Source organism: Ammospiza caudacuta, chromosome 6 (genome assembly GCF_027887145.1).
Source record: "Ammospiza caudacuta isolate bAmmCau1 chromosome 6, bAmmCau1.pri, whole genome shotgun sequence".
NCBI classification, from domain to species: Eukaryota; Metazoa; Chordata; class Aves; order Passeriformes; family Passerellidae; genus Ammospiza; species Ammospiza caudacuta.
The window spans coordinates 62,426,754-62,439,232 of record NC_080598.1 but is presented as its reverse complement, the minus strand read 5'-3'; the positions used below and the strand labels follow the sequence as shown (position 1 = coordinate 62,439,232).

Below are 12,479 nucleotides of genomic sequence, written 5' to 3'. Positions count from 1 at the left end.
CATCAAAGTTTTGTGAGTGTAACATGAGGCTTTGGGGTGGCTCGCTGCTGGGTTCCTGATGGTAGGAGCAACTTTAGAAAGGTAGCTAAAAAAAGTAATTAAAAGTAGCTCCTAATCATGAGCCAGTGATGCAAATCAGCCTTTTCTCTGAAAAATCTGGGGTCATGGCACAGATCAGGCCAGGCTGCATTGCACAGAATCACTGCAGCCCCTTTGAAGGCTGGAGGACAGTACAGGGAGCAGGTAACAAAGCAAGGAATACTAAAATTTAGTGCTGAAGAGGAGAAGGCTTGTGGTGAACACACAGGGCTGATCACTGTGCCAAGGAGTGTTCCAAAAGTGCTGGAGAAGGGAATGCTCCCTGAAGTGTTTTATGATGTAAAATGACTTTGCAAATGCAAGTTGTAAGAACAAACATTTGTCTCAGAAGCAAACAAAAAAACACCCCCAAACTGCTTATAGCCACAATTAATAACTCCAGCATACCTTCTTATGGATAATCAAATTCACAGATGCAAAAACATTGCTTTTAATTGGGTGCAGAGATGAGATTATTTGGGACTTTGGAACTTGCTGGTTTGGATTTTCTTGCTCTGCAAGAAGACTGGCTTTGTTAAGCTGTACAACTGGTAGTGATTAGGAAGCATTTGTGCCTATGGAGATGTCTTAGCCAGCAGAGTCTGAGGTGGGACTGTGTCTTTCCCTCAGAACTTCCTCCCAGGTTGCATAAACCAAAGATCTTGGATCAGTATTTTTTGTTAATCAAAGGATAGAAGCCCTTTGGTTATCCATGAGTTGCTTATTGCTGTAGCCTTTCTACTTAATTCTACTTTAGTTTTGTGTTTGTAGCTACTTAAAACATTTTCCTTCAGAAAGAAAGCAAAATCTGGTGGGAATCTTCTGGCACATGAGCCTGCTGTGAGAAGGAAGAGAGAAAAGATTGTTTAAGCTTTTTGGTGGATTTGGCAGGAAGTGCAGGAGATTTGCTTGACCTGGGTCTCCCTTGCTTTACCTGGGTCTCCATTGCTGTGTGCATTGCTGTGTGCATGGGGAAAGTTTTAATTCTAAAGATACTGAAACACAGTGGGGAGGCCTGGATTTTCCAGACTAACTCAGAGGTGTCATGGATTGACTGGATCAAGCCTTTGGGTTGGGGATGGAGCAGGTGGCTCTGCCAGCTCTGTGTTCTGTCCCTCAGAATGCAGCTGTACATTTTTCCAAAGGTGCAGTGGGGAAAGGGAACCTTCTGGGTCATTCAGGGCTTGTGGAGCTCCTGGGAATGAGGGCAACAAGGATAGAACTGTATAAATAAAACAGTATCCTCCTTCCAGCCTCCAAGAAACCTCAGCATTAAAGGTGTTCCTTGCAATCTGCTGTAGGGATCTGTGAAGCTGTTGAAGGAGCAGCCAAGTGTTCACTGCCAGAACTCCCAACAGGAGCAGGATTAGCAAAGCTCTGGGGGTGGAGGTGCTTCTGGGACACACAATCTGCTGAAGACAAGCTGAGACCTAAATTCATATTGAGTTAATATCTGTGACACTGATAGAGCACCAGAGCACACAGTTCAAAGGAGGAAATGAACCAGGAGTATCCTGTTAGTACAGAAGTACTCTGAGCTTTGCTGTTGCTGTTTGGCAACTCTTCCCCATGAGGCTGAGTTTGAGAATAACTTCACTGTTCTGTTTCACTGAAATTCTCAGATAAATTGCCAGTTGCAGACAGCAACTGCTTGTTTTCTGAAGCTGTGATGCAGAAAAATGTGCTTGAAATAATTCTTGCCTTTTTTTTAAAAGGAAATCCTTAGCCATTCATTTGCTGAACTATTATCGGCACAAAATGAATTGTTGAGGTTGATACAAGGGAAGAGGGTGTAAAGACTATGAAGAACTGGCAGTGATATTATATAAAGGGAGACACAAATACACTTATTTTGTTGTCAGCTTTGTGTATGTTGAAGCTCTCTGTTTGTGTTTTGCTATAAACATGTGACTTTTTCTCTTTCCCTGTGTGTTCAAGGGAGGGAGTGTTGGATGCTTCAGCAGCAGAGGTTTTCCAGTTAGTCAGGACTGGAGTGTGGAGCTGTGAAAAGCTCTGGGACTGGTGTTATAAAGGTGAATAATGACTCTTTAGCCTTCATATGTGGTGGATGTCATGAAAGCTGTGGACTTGTAGCACTTCCAGGGGAATCCTGTCCTTTCCATGTTGCTGGTACAAGAGTTTCTGTGGCTTTGCTGAGGGCTGGAGAGTGAGGAATGTGGTTTTAAAACTGAACTTATAAATCTAGTTTTGTTTCCCCTTCATGTGAACCAAGGAGAGAAGTAGTGGGAACAAATTAATAAATGAAAGGTGAGACTGCTGCTTTTGGCAACAGTGTGGGACCACACTGGCTCAGGGAAGGTGAAAATACAGTGTAAGCACAAACTGAATTTTGCTATGTGTAGTGTATGTTCTACAGGATTCTACCAAATATGGGATCAGAATGTACTTACAAGGGAGGATTTACTCAAGTTTGATTTTGCTTGTGCAGCTTTATTGTTTAGTGAGCAGAGATGTGCTGTTTGACTCACTAAAACTCTGGAAACAACTGAACTGCAGCATCTCATCTGTGTATAGCCAAGTCTGGCATTTGGGATAGTTTTCATCCAAAAATGATGAGGGGTGCTGTAGAGCTGTTAGTAATAGACAAGGAAAGCAAAGTGAAATTATTCTTTTATGTCAGGGGGAAATATTACCAGTGAAAATCAGGAGCTGTTCAGTTTTAGTCTTTTGAGAGATAGTTTGCATAGGTATGAAGAAGTATTTAACCTTATGATGGCTTGTATTTTGATAGCATTGTAAAAAAATCAGCTACATGCAGCACCTTCAATGTCAGCTAGTAGATACCGTAATTCTAAGGATGACTTCCTTGAGTTGAAGTCAAACTTTCCAAGGTGCAGGTCATGATTTGGAGCTGTTGTACCAAGTAACAGAACTATCATTTACTCTTTACCATTGTCTAGGCTGGATTTTTTTTTTTAAAGCCAAAATAAACATAAACCAAAAAAGCTTGTGTAACAAGCCTTCTGACAAACAGTTCAAAGCTTGTTGCTAATCTCTGAAGTAGACAAGTCCTTGTAGTAGTACAAGTAGTACAAGACTTGTAGAAAGTAGGAGCTTGCCACAGTGGACTGTGGGAGAGAGCAAGTGTGGTCTTGCTCTCCAGACAGCCCTGAATCCAGGAGGAGGAGAGGCTTTCATTACACATCCCAGCCATGGGAAAAGCTTAATTGGAGTTTGCAGCTCATTGTATACCAAACTCTTCAGTGTTTGATGTAAATCTGTAGGAAACTGGCTTTGGTAATTATGGTGCCCATAGCCCATGCCAGCACCACTCCCTTATTTGCAAGGAATAGTGCTATCAACTGAGATAATTATCCCAGGAGCTTTCATGCAGCAGCTTGTCCCAGTGCTGCTGTCACTGAGAAGCATCTGGAGAAGCACAGGACTGCTCCTTCTGTGACAGCGTTCACAGGGTCCCAGGATGAGGGAAGAGATGAGGATCTACTCCATGTTTCAGAAAGCTTGATTTATTATTTTATTATATATATTACATTAAAATTATACTAAAAGAATAGAAGAAAGGATTTCATCAGAAGGCTGGCTAAGAATAGCAAAAGAAAGAATCATAACAAAAGCCTCTGTCCTAGACAGAGTCTGAGCCAGCTGACTGTGATTGGCCATTAATTCGAAACAACCCCATGAGACCAATCCCAGATGCACCTGTTGCATTCCACAGCAGCAGATAATCATTGTTTACATTTTGTTCCTGAGGCCTCCCAGCTTCTCAGGAGGAAAAATCCTAAGGAAAGGATTTTTCATAAAAGATGTCGGTGACACCTTCCATGTGTGTAGGTCTGATGAACATCTGGAGAACTTCCAAAGTGCCCCACACATCTGTGTATGAGCAGAGTGCTCTCAGAAATGATTGCTCTGTCCTGTAAAATGGATTTTTTCCTAGTTTATTAGTTGGAAACAATATTTGTTCCTGTTTTTTTGGCGGGTGAAGGAGAGTTCCAGTTGCAGTTCTTTTGGCCTTCTTGTGAAGCAGAAAGTTGTGTGCTCATGTGCTGTTCCCTAAGCTGATCCTGGAGCTATTGGAAAAGTGTAGAAGAGCTGGGAAATGGCTCCTGCTTGTGGAGTGGCTTTGTGAGAGGAAACGTTTGGTGATGGGGAATTTGTCTCCTCAATCCTCGTCCCTTCTCCATAGGTGAAATTGTTTTTTTCCTAGTTTGTTTATTAGTTGGAAACAACATTTGTTCCAGGTTTTTTGATGGGTGAAGGAGAGTTCCAGCTGCCGTTCTTTTGGTAGTACTGGTTGTCTTGTGAAGCCAAAAGTTGTGTGCTCATGTGCTGTTCCCTAAGCTGATCCTGGAGCTGTTGGAAGCGTGCAGAGGAGATGAGAAATGGCTCCTGCTTGTGGAGTGGCTTTATGATGAGACAGAGTGAAAACTTTTTCAGAGTAGAAATCCATTTTGATTTTGGTGAAATGTACATCTTTGAGTTAAGTGTGTAGTTTGAAAACATAGCTGTTTAGCCACCAAACACTTTAGAGGAACTGTTTGGTGATGGGGATTTTGTGTCCTCAATCCTTGTCCCTTCTCCACAGGTGATTCCATCCTGTTGCTGCTCAGAGGGAGGCACTCGGTGCTCGCCCAGACTCTGCTCAGTGGAAGGAGAGCAGAGAGGGATGGAGAGGAGAGGGCAGGGCAGGTGTTGTTGTAGCTCTTAGTGCCTGTGCTTAGAAAAGCTGACTGAGCAAGGTGTGGGCAGCGATTCCTCCTCCAGGGTGCTGAATCCAGCTGTGTCCCGTGGGGAAGGGAGGCAGGGACAGGCAGGGCTGTGGAGCTGCCCAGGAGCAGGGCATGGGAGGTGGGAGGGAGCTGCCATGGCTGGCAGGATCCCAGGGGGAAGCAAAGCTGTGGCTGCAGTGCCATGGAAAGGGTTAATTTGTGGGGAACAGCTTGAGAGGCCAAGCCTAGGAAAAACGAAGGTGTTTGCTGGTTGTGGGAAGAGGCAACTTCTCACACCCTCCTTTTTTTCCCCCTTTTAAAACATGTCTGTCCCTAGGAATTGTCCTAGCTCTTTCTACCACTGTTGGGTCAAAATCACACTTGAAGGTCTGTACTTGAAGCATAACAATTCATAAAACTACCACTCAATTCCTCCTGCCCTTTGTGGAAAGGAAATGTAGAAATGGGCACAAGGGAAACCTTAATGAGAATTTATCAGTGCTAAGCAGGGTGAATGAGTTCAGCATTCACTTTGCTTGTATTTCCTTCATATTTGAAGACTCCAAGAGGTCTTTTAACCTTGAACTTCTTTATTTATGTATTTTAAAAGTAATTAAACCCCACGAAGACCTGAATTGAAATAGAGTGGACTTTCCCAGCTCAAATTGTGTTCTGAAAATGAGGGAAACACCCCCAAGACAATAAAACCCCACCTGCCTGGTTTTAACTTCCAGTGGAACTGCTTTAATCCAGTACTGTTTAGCAGTTACACAAGTATAAGAAAAATCAATAATTACAGGATATAAAGCTAGCAATGGTAATCTGTAGTAGTTATATATTATTTCTGAGGGAATTGTTACTTTTTTTAGGTTTCCAGATAAAAATACTTGTAGAAAGAATGTTGTCTTCAACAAGTTAGAACTTGCTGGCATATTCCTGATAATGTCTTTGAAAGAAGGCATGTGCATATACCCAGGGAGATTCACGTGCAGAACCAATAATTATAATAATTATATAAATAATTATAAATAAATATGTATATAATGATACATTTATATAAATAAAAATAAATAATACATGTAATAATAAGAATGCAAATAACTCCTATTTGAAGTGCTGGTATTTAAGTTGCCTGTGAAACATTTTGATGTATCTTTCTAGAGATTGGTCTCTTGTGATGAGGATCCACAGACTGCACTTCTCTGGAGTAGAGTTAATAACAAATTTCAGGGTGCAAGTAGGCCTGGCATGAAATAGTAGTGATTTACTCCTGTTGTTGGTTTTTTGCTGTGTTAGGGAATCTCCTTTAATATTCCAGAAAGACCCAGTGGTCTTCCCTATGAAAATGGGAGTGAGAGGACAAGTTCAGCTGGAAGTCTCTCAGTTCTCTCTGTGGCTTTAGCATCATGTATTAAACGTGCATTTTTAAAATGTCTGGGTTTTAAGTTCTAGAGTAGTGAAATTTGAGATAATTTTTATCTTAAATCTGTTCTTGCTTGTGCTCAGTCATTCAGCAGTCCTGCCCTTGGGATTCCTAGAAGGGTAGGAGGCTCTCCAAGTGCATTCTCCTGTTACACAAACATACAGGATGTAATATTTGTATCATTATCATTACATACACAGGATGTAATGATAAAAAAAAATATTCTGGGTTACTGCATTGCTGCCTCTTTCCTTTTTATATTCTTTCTCTGCCTGCAGTGTTAACCTGTAATAATAAAGATTATAGGAGAGGGATCCATGAGATCAGTGTAGAACAGACCTCACCAGTAAGACAGAAGAGATTTATCAGTGGAATAACATCTGTAGTTTCTTGGGCAAAAGTCTGAAATCTCTGAGGATCAGGAATAGAAGATTGAGTAAAGCCCTGAAAGCTCTTCCAGCTGAGAGTTGGCAGGAATGGTGGTGAAAACCTGACCTGAATCTTGGGGGTGAGGTGATGGTGAATCCCATGCTTGTGCACTGCAAAGAAATTTCCAGTTGATCCCTTCCCTGGGGAAGGAGCTCTGTCCCCTTGAGGCTTCAGACTCCTCTGAATAATTAATCCATTGGGTCTGTGTCCTCAGGGAGAGATGGAAGAACTGTCAAGGGCTCCTGTGTTACACCTGATAAAGAAAGTCATTAGTGAGGCTGAGATAGTCACATAAATTAAAAACACTTGCATCCTCTTTCCTTAATAATTAATAGATGAAGCCTTTAGGATTAAAGTTTTGTAAAAAATAGGGGAAACGTAACTAGAAAAGCATTCTGTGTGAGTAAAATTCCTTTCTCATAGTTTTACTTGCCCATAAATTACTCTGGTTTTTCATGTTGCCCCTTTTTTTTTCCTCCAATCCTGCATGAGATGTGGACAGATGGGTACTAGGGTAAAAACATTTTAGAACTTTTCATATTCTGACATTGAAGTAAAAATGTAGAGTTTGTTCTTCTGCATTCCTTTGATTCTAGTGGTGAAGAAATGTCTCTGTGGCTGACAAACTGAGTATTTCATTTGTAGTTAATTACCTTTTAAATGAGAATAAAATTCCAACCACTGGTAGTTAAGGAATGTTTGAATGCTCAATTCAGGAAGCAAGAATTAGCCTGATTGTTAGTTTTTTTTGTTTTGCCCCATGCATTTGATAATACCAGAATATTGTGGCCAAATCACCTCTCTCTCTCCTTTGCTGCTTTCCAGACTTGGTGGTGTTTTATGCTGAACTCTTTTCCTTTATTTCCAGGTACAATGGATCCCTCCCTAATGGTGACAGGGGCCGCAGGAAAAGCAGATTTGCCCTTTATAAACGATCAAGAGCAAGTGGAGTTAAACCCAGCTCTGTCCATGTCGTCTCTACTCCTCAAACTTCAAAGGTATGTGACACTGGCAGTTCCTGGTTTTTGATGATCCTGAGTGGAGAGAAACTCAGGGATTGCTGCTGATTTACCTTGCTGCCAGTTTATTCTGTGCTTGGAGGATGCTTTTGTTTAATGAAGAGGTTGCAGTGGATTTGCTTTCTGGGGTATATAGTTTAATCCAGTTACCAGTTTAAAATAGTCTGGAAGCTCAGGTGTGAGATAATCTGACCTTCCTGCCCCTGTTTAGAAATCTGGCTGTCAGTGCTGGCTGTTTTATCTGAGCCGTAGAGTACATGGGTTAAAAACACAAGTATTTTAGTTTCTTTCTCACTGGAGTGATATTTCTTTCCTCTTCAGGAAGATAACTGATGTGCTATAAAAAATGTTCTAATCCCTTTGGACCTTTCATTTTTCTTGCTAATAATGATGCTGTACAAATTTTTACCTGAAGTTGAATGTGGGTGAAGGAGGAAAAGCAGCAAAGTTAATGTATTAACAGAGTAACATTAACGTATAGAACTGTCCAGGTCAGAGTTCTGGTGGTGGAATGTATTTCAGGCTGAAAAAGCTCTTCCTATCTCCATTCTCAAAGCCTTTTTCTTAAAGCAAGAAGTGAGTAGAGTTTATGCTAAACTGGAGGAGGAGTTAAGTAGTGGCACTCGCACAAGAGGATGGTTTGTATGAAATTTACCTCACTAAAATATCTCTTGGAACAGAGAGAAAGAACCTACACTGTGCTCAGAAATGTACCAAGAGAAGAATGTTGTTTAATACATAGTATGGGATTGTTTTATTTTCTAATACACAGTATATGCCTGAACTTACCAAAATACACAATATCAGAGCTTGTTTCTTTAAACAGTATAGGGCTTGCCTGCTGCAGATAAATGTGGAGTCTTTTGGCTTAAAAGTTACAGGAAATATTTTACAGTGTTTTTGTTATTAAAATGGAGGCTTTTGTGAGTTAACTCTTCCTGATGAAATCAACCTTCACAATAGAGCTGTAGTATATGTTGGTAATTCTGGCTTGTTGCTTAAAATGTAAAAAATAGGGAAAATGTGTTTTACAAAGTGGATGAAAATATACACATGTTCTCACTGGATGATCTTAAGCATTTGGACTGAAGATTGTATTTCAGCATTTGAGTTGCAAAATATTTAAACACCTGGCAGACACCACAAGGAATCTGGTTAATGTTCATCTGTGGTGTTATTGTAGTGCAGATAAAATATGTGTGCTGTACAAATTAGTGCCCTTATAAAGATAGCAGAGGATCTGGGACATTAAAGCCTTTCCTCTGAGCATTTGGATTCGGGTGGATGTGTCAAGTTGAATGTATTTTGCACTTTCTCTGAACCCTTAGAAAGGAGCTTTTGTGTATTTGTGCTGCTGTCTGGGGCAGGGCTGGTGGATGTGTGCCAGAACAGTGGTGCAGTGGCTCTCATTGAGTGCTCTTCCCATGCACTGAAAGGACACTTAGATTTTAAAGATGCTGTCATCAGCTTTTCTCACATCTTAGGCACCAGAGCCTGAATTGTTTTACTGAGAATTGTTTCTGCATGTAACTTGTGTAAATGCCTGAAGAAACATGGGCTAATAAAGAGTGAGCTGCTTAGTTCTTGGAAAATAATGGCAACTTGACCTCAAAAGTTTAGTTGTGCTCTCAGTCTTTCAGTTTTGTATTTAAGAAAGATAAACCAGCAGAAACTTTTACTTCATAGGATGTTAACAAGTTTCCTCCCTTTACATCCTTCATTTTACCTTTCCAGCTGCCAATTTTCTGTTTTGTTCTGCTTTTCTGTCGCTGTAGGCTGAACCTGTGGGTAAAAACAAGTGTAGGGCACTGATGCTTCTTGGGGGATGGATTCAGCAGAGGAGGGAGAAGCCCTGACTGCCTCCATTGGTGTTGTCTCTGACAAACAGAGGCTGGAACGAGGTGCATGGCTGTTTTGTGCTGATTGCATTAATGCAGCAGCTCAAGAACTGTGGCTGTCACCAATTTTAAGTTTGTGTGTCAGCCTGAACACTGCAATAGATGGAAGGAGGATGCTTGTCATGTTCCATTGTCCCTGCTGTGCAGGTGTCAAGGACAGCTGGGGTAGCAATGGCTTCAGTAGTAAATTTAGCTGAGCTAATTGCATATGAATCACTGCCTTTTGTTGTTTTCCACTGAGTGCTTTTTTTTTGCCACTCTGCCTTCTGAGGTACTGAAGAAAATTCAGAAATATTTGGCCTTCTGAGGGTATATGGGTATATTTAGGGGAAAAGCAGTGCATAGGGTAGTAAGTGTCAAGTTTTTTCAGAGTTGTTATTGTTAAAATACAGAGGTATCTCTTCAACATTATGCACTGGACTTGAAAACCTATTTTATTTACTCTGTGCTTAGGCACCATGCAGTAAATTTTGTGGTTTCCCCTATTTGATTTTTTCCAGCATTGTCAAAATCGGTTTTACTGTAAGAAAGAGCTTAAAATTCTTCTGCTGTCCTAAGCTTGTCTGTGTGGACATGTCTGGGATAGGGCTTTGGGGAATGGAGTGTGAGTCTTCATTAACTGAGTATGGATCTTTCTCAAGATTTTAATAATCTCCTTTGCTGAATTAGAGTTTCTTTCAAAATCATCCCATCACAGAGGCCATTCCTTGCCTCTTGACCTGGGTCTGATGATGGAGAGGAAGGTTTATCAGTCACTGTAACAGAATTTGTGAAAACCTTCCTCTGACTACCAAACTCATAGGTGTAAGTTTGCTGTTGGCTCATCATAACATAGTTAGGGTTGGTGATTTTTATTTTCAAGCTATTGGAGCTGTTTAACAAAGTCAGAAGTCAGTTGTAATGTTTATTTCATTTAGTTGAGTTGTGTTAACTGTTGTTTTCATGTCCAATAATGCTGTAAAACTCCAGTCAGTGTCTGCTGATGTCTGAAATGATTTCAGGATTTACTTGGGCAGAAATTTTCCAGTAAATGCTGAACTTCAGGGGAGAGTGGGATAAAAGGTTGTCTTTAGAATAATCACCTGTGGGAATGATGGGTTGCTGAACTGGACTTCACTGGGTTTTGGGAAGAATAAAGGAGACTTTTATAAGGGTTTTTGTGTTTTGAGAGTTTGTGACTTTTTTTGTGGTTGGAGATATTTGAGTCTAACAGGGAAAGAGGTGTCTGAAAATGAAACTGGTTTAATACCACTGTGGAATAATATTTGAGGGCACTGTTTTTCCTGCAGATCTTAAGCAGGTCAGTAATGTGCTATGGAAATAAAACTGTATGATCTCAGTTCCTGCCAAGTGTGGATGTTCCTGTTCCAGTCCACCTCCAATCTCTCTTGTTAACCTAGTGCATCACTAGGTTAACACTTTGCCCTGTACAAGCACAGGTGAATCTTCACTCCTCATTGCTCCTCTTCATGACCAGCCCTGGCTTCTTGCTGGACGATTTTAGTTGGGATTCTTTTGGTGGAACAGTGGGAGAGAACTGCCTCAGTCCCATATGAGAGGGGTGCTGAGCACTGAGCTCACTGGGAACTCTGATCTTGGAATCCCACATGACTTTGGCTCTGCGAGCATTTGGATTTCTCTATTGGCTTCTGATGCTTCAGAATTATTTCCATGGGCCTGAAGTTTAGAGAAATGAAGAAGAGGCTTCATGTACATTTGAATTACCTGAAGTATGGCATTAGGAAGCAGGAATTGTTGACAGTAGTTTTACTCTGGAAATGTGACTGAATTTCCTTGTTACAGCATGGATGGTAATTGAGAATATGGGCAAAAGATTATAACTACTGAGCACTGGAAGTATTCCTTTTTAACAAGGGAATGTTGGGCTTTCTTAAGTGATTGCATGTGTATAGTGACTCCAGAAAAGATTCCAAATACCTTTTGAATTGCTGAAGACTTGAAAAACCCCACCTTTAATACCTTTTTATGGCCGTGTGTCTTGGTATTTATTATGTCTGTCTTTCTTAGGATCAAAGTTTCCTTGGGTAACCCGTGGTAGATAAAGGCAACCTATTTTCTCCCCTATGAAATTACTATTTCAAGCTGACTGAGGAAGATCTCTCTTGACTTCCAAGTCCAATTACCTGCCAAGTTGGCTTCTGCTTTGTGCTATCACAACAGCGGCTTGGATAGTCACTGCCTGGGTTCCTGCAGCTCTAATCAAGTTTCCTGCTGCTGCTGGAGAAGAACAAAACACAGCCATACGAATAATTATTAGGTTGGGGAGAGAGCTGCAATTTGTGCTTTGAGTGAGGAGAGAAAATGAAAGTATAGGATTCTTGTGATTAGAGATCTACTGTAGATATTGCATCTGCTTTGACGTCCTTTGAATTGGGAGTAAAAAGGCCACAAATCCTCTTGGCACTGACAGCTTTTTGGTGTTCGTGCTGAATGAGAGCTGTAGAGCTCAGCTGCTGTCAGGAGGATGCTGTGTCTGTCAGTGGCTTCTCTCTTTCCTGTTGGGCTTATTTATGGTCTGATCAGTTCATGGAGCACTAATTTGTTCTGAAGGAATTTAATGGCATAGGTGTCTCAAGAGCCCTGGCTTGTGCAGAAGCAGCTTTTTCTTGGCTCATCAGACTGAGTCTGCTTGAATAATAGTTTCCTTGGTGTAATGTCCTTTTCTTCTATTAAATGAGCATCATCTGAACGTGTTAACTCCCCACCCCTGTGCCCTTGCAAATAGCAGGGAATGGTTAGGCAGGAGAAGGTGGTTACACCAATTTCACTGGTAGGGCTGAATAAATAACAGCCCTTACTTGGTTTGAAACCCTCCCTCCTGAGCCTTTGGGTCCGTGTCAAAGGTTTTGGAAAATCATTTTATAGTGTTTTCTAACAAAACCCAGATGTTTAGTGAAGGAAGGGGAATTAAAAATTGCTG

At 41.1% G+C, this 12,479-nt stretch overlaps 1 protein-coding gene across 1 annotated transcript in view; it reads left to right on the top strand.

Moving 5' to 3' along the window:
* PELI2 (pellino E3 ubiquitin protein ligase family member 2) overlaps nucleotides 1-12,479 on the top strand; it is a 67,266-nt gene that overhangs the window by 18,826 nt on the left and 35,961 nt on the right. The window contains exon 3 of the mRNA XM_058807696.1: nucleotides 7,490-7,619. Coding sequence (XP_058663679.1) covers nucleotides 7,490-7,619 — 130 coding nt within the window. The remainder of the gene's footprint in view (nucleotides 1-7,489; nucleotides 7,620-12,479) is intronic.